The sequence below is a fragment of the Rhea americana genome, unplaced genomic scaffold, assembly GCF_003343005.1.
Source record: "Rhea americana isolate MKP2758 unplaced genomic scaffold, rheAme1 scaffold_108, whole genome shotgun sequence".
NCBI lineage: Eukaryota > Metazoa > Chordata > Aves > Rheiformes > Rheidae > Rhea > Rhea americana.
The window spans coordinates 2480846-2492703 of record NW_028185128.1 but is presented as its reverse complement, the minus strand read 5'-3'; the positions used below and the strand labels follow the sequence as shown (position 1 = coordinate 2492703).

Here is an 11858-nt window from a genome sequence, read left to right as displayed (position 1 = left end):
TTGTCTGCCTGAACTGGTTAAGTGGGGGAATCTAACAGAATCTAACAAATGCCAGTGTAGCACAAGGTAGGAAACAGGAGTGTATGCAAGGCAGGCATGGAATTATGCCTTTTGGCAGAAAGTAATTATTAGATCCGCTTAGCTGTACTTTCAAGCTGCTTCTTGAGCCTTTGACAGTTTGTTTCTCACAGACTAATAACTTCAGTCTCTAATGATGGTGTTTTGGGGGTTGGGAGTTTTTTGGATTTTTTTGGGGGGGAGGGTGTTGCTCGTTTCTGAAAGAAATGAGCCCTGCTCAATCACACTGTTTCTCCATCTATCTCATCTAATAACTTTTGAATGCTGATGGCCAATTTTAGTAAAACCTAGTAGAAAAATAAGGTCTGGAATGTAGGAATTTTTTAATTTTCTGTAACTTTTTAGAGAAGAAACAATATTCATAAAAAGGGGAAGACTGGAGTGACAGGACCATTTGTCTTGTTTATTTACTACCTGGTTAAGTATTGTACTGTGGTAATATGAAAAGCCATGGTGAAAACTCTGACTATGTGGTATTGGAATAATCTCTGTAAATTTCTGTRTTGAGAAAGCAGAACTCACTAATCTAGGAAGGAATTGAGTGTTGAAACAAATTTGTTCCTATACATTGAGCTTAGGAGTGAAATTCAGAGGTGACTAAATACTGATGACTAGTTAATTATTAATGTATCGGTTGACAGAAATTCTATTTGGAGATTAAAAAGATTTTAACGTGAAAAGATTAAGAACATTAATTGAAGAGTAACAGATTATATGGGAAAAGAAACTGAGTTCTTAAAATGGAAATCTGCAATACCAACTGTGGTACTGGCTTATTCRTATGTTATGTGTTTCTGAAGTTTGAATCTTGGAGCAATCTAGTAATTGKAATAGACTGTCCAAGTATAAATTTTACATGACTTTCTTTTGTGTGGAGGGGCTTTTAAAAATGGAAATCCTGAGAAGAGAATTTGGGGGCCATGAAACAAATAGTATGTGTTCCCCCCCTCCCCAGGGGATCTTGGTAAAAGATCTGGATTGGTGTTCACAAATACTTTTATAAGTAATTTTGTGTGCTTCTTCATTTCACTGTAAAACAAAAATAATTTGTCTTGGAAACTAAAAATGTAACTCTGACTTTCAGATTCAAATGAGCTATTCTTTTGGTAGCTTTGAGCTACTCCAACAATAAAATGATAGGCAACARTGAGAGAGACCAGATCTTCTCTATTCCCCTTCCCCTCCGTTTTTCTTTGAAGGAAGTAAAATAAACCTGGTATTTATGAGAAATCTTTTTAATCCGTTTGGATGGAAGAGTGAAGATAACTGTGGTAAAGAGAAAATCTGTTGTTTTTGTTTTCTAAGCTCCTTTGTACCAGGATTATTTTTATTTATATAATATGCAAAACTAGGAGCTTGTTTTAAGCAAATGAGACCAGAGCTGGTGTCAAAGGGAGAATGAACTTATAGTGGCTTTCTGAAAATAAGTCTCTTATTTCTGACCAACATAATTCTGTWTGGTAACTTGTAGTATTGGTGGCACTTTTAATTTCAGTGAGTGAAATATATTAATATATACAGATATCTATAGATTATCTTGAGCAAAATGACTTTTACAATTTATAACCAATTTATATGGTTATGTAGTGCTCTCCAGTGACTTCACACTGAGGCTTTTTGCATATGTTATGACTAACTAGACCTTCGCCAGGACCCAGAAAACGTCAGTCYGCTCAGTGCAGTGATTGTAGAGGTCACAATAATCGTATAAGTGCAGCAGTCAGAGGCCCTCACCGTCCATCCTCTCGAAATCCTAACGAAAAAGGGAAGGCAGTTCGTGGCCGGGAAAAGAAAGATCAGCAAATTAAAGGAAAGGAGGAAAAGGTAAGTTCGCAAATAGTTTGAATAAATTTTGGAGACTTGGAGTCTTGCTTTTCTAATTGAGCATCTGACAAAATGATGCCTATAAAATGTTTCTTTTGTCGTAAGTCTGTGCAGCTTTGAATCTTGCTTTGTAAGGTATCTTTGCTTTATGGACAGTATTGATGAGTGAAGGTATAAAATGAATTAATTGAAGAAGCTAATTAAAAAAATGATCTGGTAGARTTACTGAAGAGTGGAAGTCAGTTGTCCCTTTTTGTAGATATGGACTTTTGTACTACAGCTTGGAAGTAGTTGCTTAAAATTATAGTAGTGATTTGCTGAAAAAAAGCCAGATGAAGTGAGCTTGTTGTGRGTTCTTGTATTGCTTTTGCATGTTTTAGTCTGAGACTGACTCACCTGTTCCAGAACATATGCAAGGAAACATGTTTTCAGGAATTTAGTTTTAAAGGGAGTGGGTTTTGTGCATGGGTTTATTTAAATCTGGTAATAGCTCCAGTTTCTTTTCAGTTTAAAACAAAAACATAATACATTTCATGAGGGAGAACGATCTATGATATAGTCTTTGTAATCAGTAGTGAGTGTTTTAATTCTTATCTGTGCAGTTGCCTTCATAAATTTAGTTATGACCAGAAAAAGGGATCATACTAAAGATACTAAATTCTATGTCATAGCTCTCCAAACAGTTTTGAGGGTTTTTTCAGTCTTCTCAGCTATGGGGCTTCCTTGTTTTCAGTCTACTGTAGAGCTACTGCTCTGCAGTTTCAGTCTGTGCTTCTCCATCATTTTTTTATTAGTCTTTTATGGTCTTTCCACAGATCATCTATTCTCATCCTACAAATGGAAGCCTTTTTTTCTATTTGTATATTGGACCAAAAAAAAGTGTATTGGTGACTTAGTCTGATACCTAATCCAGTTTTYTACAGAATGTTCCCTACCCAGCTGGTCATGTTGGGTAGTCCTCGACTTCTCTGGAAGCTGAGGAGAAAATAAATGGGACCGGCATGGTATAGAAGTACAGTGGACTCCACAGCTACTGCAATGCAACAGTAATACAGATGTCTCATAACTTTGAAATTGCTTTCTTCTAGAAACATGATTCTGTTGTGGACTTGATAAAAAAAATCTATCAGTAACATAGCTGATACGCTGCTGTATCTCTTTTCTGTAGAACAAATCCACATCTGAGATTTCAGAATCTGAACCAAAGAGATTTGATGGTACTGGGTATGATAAAGATTTAGTAGAAGCTTTGGAAAGAGATATAATTTCTCAAAATCCCAACATTCGATGGTAAGTTTGAATACTGTTGGGTGTGTGGGGGGTTGAGTTGTTCCTTTTTCCTCTTACAGTTGATAAGAATTAAATTTTTGATGCATGCCTACATATAAATATGTCTATAGTTTCTACTTTACTCATTAAATAGGCAAYTAAAGTTGTGTAGTTGAATTGTTTTAGAACTTTTTTTCTTCTATCCCAGCCATATAAAGTTTATCATATTTTTCCAAGAGAATTCTGAAAGCTTATGAGATGCTATTTTGCTGAGAATAAGGCTATTGTCTGCCAGAGTCTCTTAGTTTTTTTTTTTTATTATTATGTTTTGCTACCCATCAACACACAAGGATCAAAAATTAATAGAGAAATTGTGTCAATATAGGATCCCTTTGAATTGGTTCAGGACATGCTRTGACTTCCAGTATAAGATATAACCACACGTCAGTGCCTTTACATAAATGTGTTAAATATTWAACTTTACACAAAGGTAGTTTTGTGCTCAGAATTTACTGAGCTTAGGTGGTTTTATGGGGATTAAATGAGCAAAAAAAAAAATCTCTGGGAAATAAAGAAGGCTTTATAAAACTGAGTTTTTATGTGTAGGACAACTGACATGTATTTCAGTTTCATGTGTAAATATACTGTTCAGTTTTTACACTGAATTTTAAATTACAACTTCAGACTTGAAACTAATTCTTTAGCTAGGTGCCTTTTGTAACTGAAATATTATTTGGACATGTGCTCRTAAGTGGGATGTCTTATGAGTTGCCCTCAAAATGAGACCAGCATATGGAWTCTCTAAGATTTAATAAACTTACAGCTTTGTTTCATATTGAACTGAGTTGTGAACTGATTCTTTTGCAGCCTGTTTTAATCAGTTAAACCACTTTTCTTTTCTTACCAGGGATGATATTGCTGATTTAGTAGAAGCCAAAAAGCTACTCAAAGAAGCTGTAGTTTTACCAATGTGGATGCCAGAATTTTTTAAGGGAATTAGAAGACCGTGGAAGGTATGAAAATCTGATCCTGTGATCATAAGTAGGATTCTGAGATTGGGTCTTGTAGGAACAAGAAATTACAAATGTTCTATAGATCATGTAAACTTTTTCCACTTTTACCATTAAAAATTCACGGCAGGTTATAGTAACAAAATAAAGTTATTAGCTAAAATAAATACACTCTTCAACTATGTTGTTGGTATTGCTTCTAGAGAGAAATAGTACTTATTTACTTAGCTTTGAGCAACTTTTTAACGAAAGTTTACATCTAGTATTCTAATAGTATGCTATAAACAAATTGTGAAGTTGTCTGATTCCTGTCCTAAAAGTGGAGGTCTCTTCTTTTAACAGGGTGTGCTGATGGTTGGTCCTCCTGGTACTGGAAAGACCCTCCTGGCAAAAGCTGTAGCTACTGAATGCAAGACTACTTTTTTCAATGTTTCTTCTTCCACACTTACCTCAAAATACAGAGGCGAATCTGAGAAACTTGTTCGTCTACTGTTTGAAATGGTGATAGAACTTTCTCAACTAAATAGTGTAATAAATGAAGCAGAATTACTTCTGGAATAGTGAAACCTTGAAAAATTTGGGATCTATAACAAACATGAAGGAGATTTCCAGGCTGCAAACACTTCAGGATTTGTGATCTGTCCATGTACATGAAGATCTGTTCTATTAGTGAATAGCTTTTTTTTAAACAACTGAAAAAGGGGTCATCTTTATTTTTGGAGTTAGTTTGTTATATTACAGGTGGCTTGCTATAAGCTGATGAGTGCTATAAAACATACTTACAGGCAAATCCTTATATAGGAATCTTGCCTAGAAAATGACTAGATCCTACTTAGGTTGTGYGTATCATATAAACAGACTTCCAGATTGTATCAAGTACTTAGTTGGCTTCAGATCACRTAACATTTGAAATTGGCTCAGAGATTTGTCATGTGTTACTGGGTACACATGCGGTATTTGCTAGGGTGTCCAGTGCTGAAAAAGGGATGGGGCAGTAGAGCTGCAATTACAGTAGTCAGAAAAGTTAGGAAATTCAGGATCAGTTTTTACAACATGGTTTGACCACATTAAATGAATTTAGAATGCATGATGAATATCATGCCTATCAATGAAAACTGCATGTACACAAGGGAGTGTATCACAGTTGCCTTGGACAGTAACTATATTTATAGCAGACCTTTTTCTCTTTGACCTCCTTCATGTTTTGGAAGGATTAGGATTATTTTGCAGTGGACTCATTTCTTGAAAAGTTACTTCAGAAATTGATAGTGATACATATTGTAGTACATGTCCTTCAATTGCATGTATCCTAGCTTAGTATTAGTCCTAATTTTAACCAAGTTCTTACTYGAGCATTCTGTGATGGCTTTCAGACAATCATAAATGTAAAGGCAGCTGTACAGAGTAGAAATAACCTTATTAAATATTTGCCATAGCCCTAGTGATTATAGGACTCTGCCAAAACACTGTTCTGCTCAAATGTTATTAATGAATTTACAGCTGCTCTATATTTGTGTAAAATGGTCAAAGATGGGGAAGGTTAGGTTATTGTATAGGTTATTGCTTTGTACTTACGGGCTGATTCATTGGGATAAATGTGTCATTAGTTAGCTYGGAATATGCTGTTATTTCTTAAGTGCAACTAGCCTGCCATTTCTGTTTCTGCTTTTTCTTCTGCTTTCTCTAGGCTCGATTTTATGCCCCAACAACTATATTTATTGATGAGATAGACTCTATCTGTAGTCGCCGGGGAACTTCGGAGGAGCATGAAGCTAGCAGGCGTGTGAAAGCAGAACTGCTTGTTCAAATGGATGGTAAGTAACCTGAAAACTGGGGAGTTCTGGATTGGAGGAAACTTGAGGGAGGAAGAAAAGATCAAAATTTCATTCCTTAGATGCAGTTCCTTTCAAAACTTTAAGTTGAGGTAAAAACATAAAATGCACTATTTTAAATGCCAGGAAATAAAAAAGATACCGATTAMTTAAGCATCTCTTGGCATAACTGTATTTATTCACCTGGAGTAATGAAGATTCAGTGCAGAACACAAGATTTCAAAACTACAGGAGACAAGTATTATTTGCCCATGTACAACTGTAGCAGTAAAGATAGCTTCTTCCTTTTCTCCTCCCCCTGAATTTTTTCTTACCATATCACCTATTTTTTACTTGACTTTTGGAAAAGTAATTCAAAACAACTGTCACCTGTACCAATTTAAACTCAAGATCCTGGAGAAGTTAAGCACAGTGATTACTATTTTATTTATATATGTAGATGGAAAAAAAAAAAGGCAAAGATTTTTATAGAAGAGGCTATAGGAGTTTTCTCGCTAAAATACTGAGTGAACTTATAACAATTTGCTTAATATCTAGCAGAACAACAAAGTTTAAAAGCAGGCAACACTGTGCACTGATAAAACCAGTAGTCTTATAGAGGAATCTTATATATATGTGTACACACACACACACACACACACACACACATAACATAGTATTCCATAAGTCAGAGGGTTTGTGTATTTTGTGTTCTCTGGTGTTGCTGCCCTTTTGTGTTTGACTTTGAATGGCAGCAGAGCCATAATAACTGTATAAATACCATATTCTCATAACTCAAGAATATGCATAAGCTAGTTTTATTAGTAACAACTATTTGAAGTCCTTTTACTTGAATGTTCTTAAGTGGTATTTTACTTGTAAATTTTGGGACAGATTAGATATAAAGGGTTATCCACCATCCAGTCCTGTGACTGTAAGCAAAAACAGTAAGTGCAGAGGCTAGCAAGTTTACTGAAATGTAACCCTCTTATACAGCAGCAGTTTCACAGTGCTTTAGAGATTGAGGTGTGTTTTCTGCCCGTAACAAATTGCGATTTGATTGCATCAAATCTGAACAGTCGTTTCAGCAGCAGTTTGTAAGAATCTATCTGAGTAKGCGAAATGTTTGGCCTGAATTCAGAAGTAAAGAAACTTTTTTTGAGTAGTGCCATTATGGCATGGCTGTTAGTAAAAACTGTGTTTGGTGGGGRGGAGGTTGTTGTTTGATCTGCTACATCCTTCTTCCTTCCCCTTGCCCCATGCTGTTACAGGACATTAGTGTGAAAATTTAAGTGTTGTAACAGAAATGTAAACAGCTYGGCAATGAAAGTGTTCCAGCTGTGAGAGAGAACAACTTCCTCATCTTGTGCATCCTATGCAAATGCRTCTAATCAAATTGATTCTCACTTCTTCTTGCTAGTTGTCAGATGTAGGAAAAACAAAACTAAAATCCTAGTGCAACAGAGTAGCTACTTTAATACAGTGGAACTGTGGATATTGTTCTCTCTGTGCATAAAATTTCACAAAACATAAGTTTTATTTCCTCTTGTCTCCAACACAGGTGTTGGAGGGGCTACTGAAAATGATGATCCTTCTAAGATGGTTATGGTACTTGCTGCTACTAATTTTCCTTGGGATATTGATGAAGCCCTGAGGAGGAGACTAGAAAAGAGAATTTACATTCCTTTACCATCAGGTATAAACATTTGCRGGGAGGAGGGGTTGGAAAGACTAAAATAAAAACTGTAAATATTTGTTCAGTTTTTGGTTACTTGATTTCAGAATTTTCCTGATAATGTGTGCAAACTTATGTAATGAATTCAGGATCGTGTTAAATCTAAACTTTAAACATTGTCTTTGTAACAAGTACAAAATCCTTTTCTCCCTCTTCCTTCTTCTCCTCTTCAATTTATTTATTTATCTTTAGAAAACAGGTTGTATAGATTAATTTTCTGTTCTTTGATTAGCAAAAGGTAGAGAGGAGCTTCTGAGAATAAATCTGCGAGAGCTGGAATTGGCTGATGATGTCGACCTTGCAAATATAGCTGAGAAAATGGAGGGCTATTCAGGTGCAGACATTACCAATGTATGCAGGTATGTTAATATTGCATCATTTGTGGTACTACTATAAACTCTTAAGAAAACTATTTTTAAAGTAATAGAGATTAAAGTTGTTGGTTGAGAATAGACTGACATTTACATATAGGTGGAATATTGTGTTAATGTTGACCTAGATTTCTATMTGATATTTTCATATAATGAAAAGCAGTTGCAGCATAGTAATCTAATCAAACCATAATATAGATTAAAACTCCACATTCCTTCATATAAACTAAATCCCTTGGGTAAGCAGTACCTACAGGCTGGGRGAGTTTAACCTGTAGAGTTGCTGCAGTCATTCCACTGCCGTTATACATACGGATGTTCTGATAAAGTAGTAGGWGGTGATAGTGGCAGAGGCCAGAATAACCAAGCAGAAATGTAGGGTGCTCCTTCTTCGTTATGAAGAAAAGGTATATCATACTGTGTGACAGTATGAGAGCTGTGCCATGATATTTTTTTTGAAGTACAATTACTTAACGTATTGGCTTTAGTGATGAGACTGACTTGAAATATTCTTTTATCTCCTCCCTCTCCCCTTCCCCTAACTACTGTTCTTATACAGTCATTTGTGGGGCTAGTCTATAACCAGACCAAAAATACTAYCTGGCCCTCTCCTTGCCCCCATTTTCCTTCTGTTTCTAGTTTTTGAGTTGTTTTTTTTACCAAACTAATACCAGTTATCCTGTTTATATCTAAAAAACTGTATTRCCACCACTGCAGAGGGTGCAAATTATGGAACTGGCAGCAAATGACAAAAATTYGAATTTATTATGTTACTGTTGTAGCTACATGGGTACATATTATATGACGTTTTCAGATATTAGGTGTAGCCTTAAAGGTGGTAATGCAAGGCTGGAGCTCTGAGTTGTGCCAACCCAGCTGTTGCGGGTCTGTACTTTGAACTGGGCAAGAGAGTTGTTCTGGATTTAAAAACATCCCTCCATCGCTTTTCTCAAACCCAGATCTATGTCTTGCCTCAATTCACAATACAGTCCTGCAAACACTTCCCAGCATAATGGAGAGGACAGTATGCTGTATGGTAGCATGCCAACAGGATTTGAATAACCTATAGCCAGAATTGCCACCAAAGGCTCCTCTATCAGCAGGGTCACTTAAGGCTGAACTAAGAGCTTGGAGGCTCACTACTATTTCCCAAACAAACCCTACTCTTCATCTTTCCAAGCTCTATTTTAGCACGCCACAGTTTCACAGTGCTTAGAAAAAGTGATATGATAATTGATCTAATACAGATAGAACAAATCTGTATAGCACTGTAGATTTATAGGATGAATTTGTGATGGTGGTTTGCTTAGCCTTTGCTTAGGTGTTTGTTGTGCTTTGAAAGGACTCTGTGGTAAAAGTTTCATGTTTAATTGGCCTATTACTTTGTGCATTTTAGCTGCAGTTTGTYTCCTCCAGTCTGTTTGCTTTTCCAGATAAAAACGTTAGTTATTTGTAATTATTGCTACACTGGATACCAATACACTTGTTTAGAAGTCAGAATACTTGTAACATTTTTGAGTGAATTTCATTTGTATGTACATTGTTGGGTTTTATTTTTTAGTCAAAGCCTATTTGGAAAWATAATATATGTATATTTTAAATGGATCTTTCAATTGTGGCAGTCCTAAATGACTGAGRTGGCAGCAACTAGAAATCCAGACAAACTGGGACCTGGATATGCATGACTTYTAGCAAATAAAAGTACTCAAATAGCGTGTATATTTACATTATGTTAATGATATCAGGGAAAGTGGATTTTATACAAGACTTTMGTTTATATTGAGACAAAAAGATGTATGGCTGATCTAAAAGTATTCCTGTATAATTCAGCATTATAATAGACAGACTTCACAGTATTTGTAGAACAAATTTGAAGAACRTAACAGTACTTGCTAGTTACATTAGCAGAAGTTGGGAAAAAGTGAGCCAAGAGCCCTGATTTGCTCAAATTATTCTGTTACCTTGAAGAATTTGAGGTGAAATGTTAAGTTTGCTGTGCTAGAGTAAAAATCAGTCAGAGCTAACAATGTGGTTACTACAGTTAGCATATAAACATGAAAGATGACAGTGAAACTTAGGAAAAAAAAAGAAGAAAAAAAACTCAGGAAATATTAAAATTGCATATTAAATATCAGTGTTAACTGGCCTTTGAGTCATTGTTTTAAACAGAATGTGAAGGTTGAAAGGGCTTTGGAACGGAACTGGCTTTCACTGTGTATTCCAGTGGATATTTTCCTATTTCTGAGTATGGTTTTGGTACTTCTCCAAGCACAAATGGTGCATTCTAGAGAGYGCTAACAGTTGATGTTGCAATGACTGTCAGCAACATGACTTCAATGAAGAAAGTGGCAGCTGTGCTTCATTTTGGTAAATGATGACTTGAGACAAAYTAGTTGCATGGACTTTTTTCTTGCAGATTGTATAATACCAGCTTTTAGTTGACAAATGCTGATATAACAGCAAAGCATAGCATCATTTGGCTAAGACAATTTAACAAAGCAATTTATTTTATATTGTTCTGAAGTGTCTACTTCTAGTTATTGTATTCTGCTTTTTAATTGCCAAAGATTATTTGGTAAATTCATSATAAAATCTGTCAGTTGCATCGTCACTTGAGAATACCTGAAAAAGAATATGCTGAAATRGTCTTTGTGAATCTTCCTAGAAGAAGTATAAGGTATTCACACAACTCTTCCTGAAGACATGGATAGGAGAGAGTGAGAAAAGTTCCTTTATCAGGAAAATAAACTGCAAGTTCTTCCTGTAGAAAGGCATGTTRGGAAAAACTTTACTTTGTCTTGTTCCAGTTTAAGAATGCCAAATACAGCAGCTGCATCATAGGCATGGAGTGATCTTAGATAAATCAGTTAATCTTTACCTCATTTGCCCTGCTTCTGTATTTAGTATGATAGCTATTCAAAGAGCCAATRAGTATAAGTTAATGTTAGAAAAATATAGATAGCATGTTAATGTGGGCTGTAAATGCATCAAGGAGATCCTCCTGCRAAAGGTTACAATTTTGTATTGTATCTTGTGGAATACAGCAGCTTAACTGGAATATTACGTTGAACCCCGTAAACAACTGAACCACCATCTCTTACTGAACAACTTTCTTGCATTTCTATTAGAGATGCATCGTTGATGGCTATGAGAAGGCGTATTGAAGGCTTGACACCAGAAGAAATAAGAAATCTTTCCMGAGATGAAATGCACATGCCGACAACTATGGAAGACTTTGAAATAGCTTTAAAAAAGGTTTCTAAATCTGTATCTGCTGCGGACATTGAGAAATATGAAAAATGGATAGTTGAATTCGGATCATGCTGAGTTGTCTTATCTTGAAGAAGCCACCTTACGTCTTAAAACAGCTTCACAAGTAATAAGTAGTGTGTCAGTGCACTGAGTGCTCTTTTTAACTTTTGTAATTAAATTTAAGAGCAACAGATAGCTAAATAAATTTTTTTAAATGCAAATTCTCTCAAGCTCTTTTTGAACTAGCTTAGAAGTTTTTTTATCTCTTTCTTAAATGTTGAAATTATTGATAGAATCTGCTTTGATCCTCAGAGTTTATGACTTAAATTTAGAACTTTCACTAAGTTTTGTGTCAGAGTTTTGGTATTATAACTACATCTTAACAGCAAAGAAACTAGCAGTGCTAAGTGACTGATGGATGCTAAGAACYGGAAAATAGTAGGAACAAGATGGAGTTGTGAAGATTTGCTAGTTGATCCTAGAGAATTCTAGCCTTAAACTCTTTCTA

General features: G+C 35.4%; 1 protein-coding gene across 2 annotated transcripts in view; it reads left to right on the top strand.

The window, feature by feature from the left end:
* KATNA1 (katanin catalytic subunit A1) overlaps positions 1–11571 on the top strand; it is an 18756-nt gene extending 7185 nt beyond the window's left edge. For both annotated transcript variants that reach the window (XM_085310717.1, XM_085310709.1), the window contains 8 exons: positions 1719–1902; positions 3071–3192; positions 4079–4184; positions 4524–4682; positions 5869–5995; positions 7554–7688; positions 7960–8086; positions 11227–11571. In XM_085310717.1, coding sequence (XP_085166843.1) covers positions 1719–1902; positions 3071–3192; positions 4079–4184; positions 4524–4682; positions 5869–5995; positions 7554–7688; positions 7960–8086; positions 11227–11425 — 1159 coding nt within the window. In that variant the 3' untranslated portion in view covers positions 11426–11571. The remainder of the gene's footprint in view (positions 1–1718; positions 1903–3070; positions 3193–4078; positions 4185–4523; positions 4683–5868; positions 5996–7553; positions 7689–7959; positions 8087–11226) is intronic.
* Positions 11572–11858: the final 287 nt, after the last annotated feature.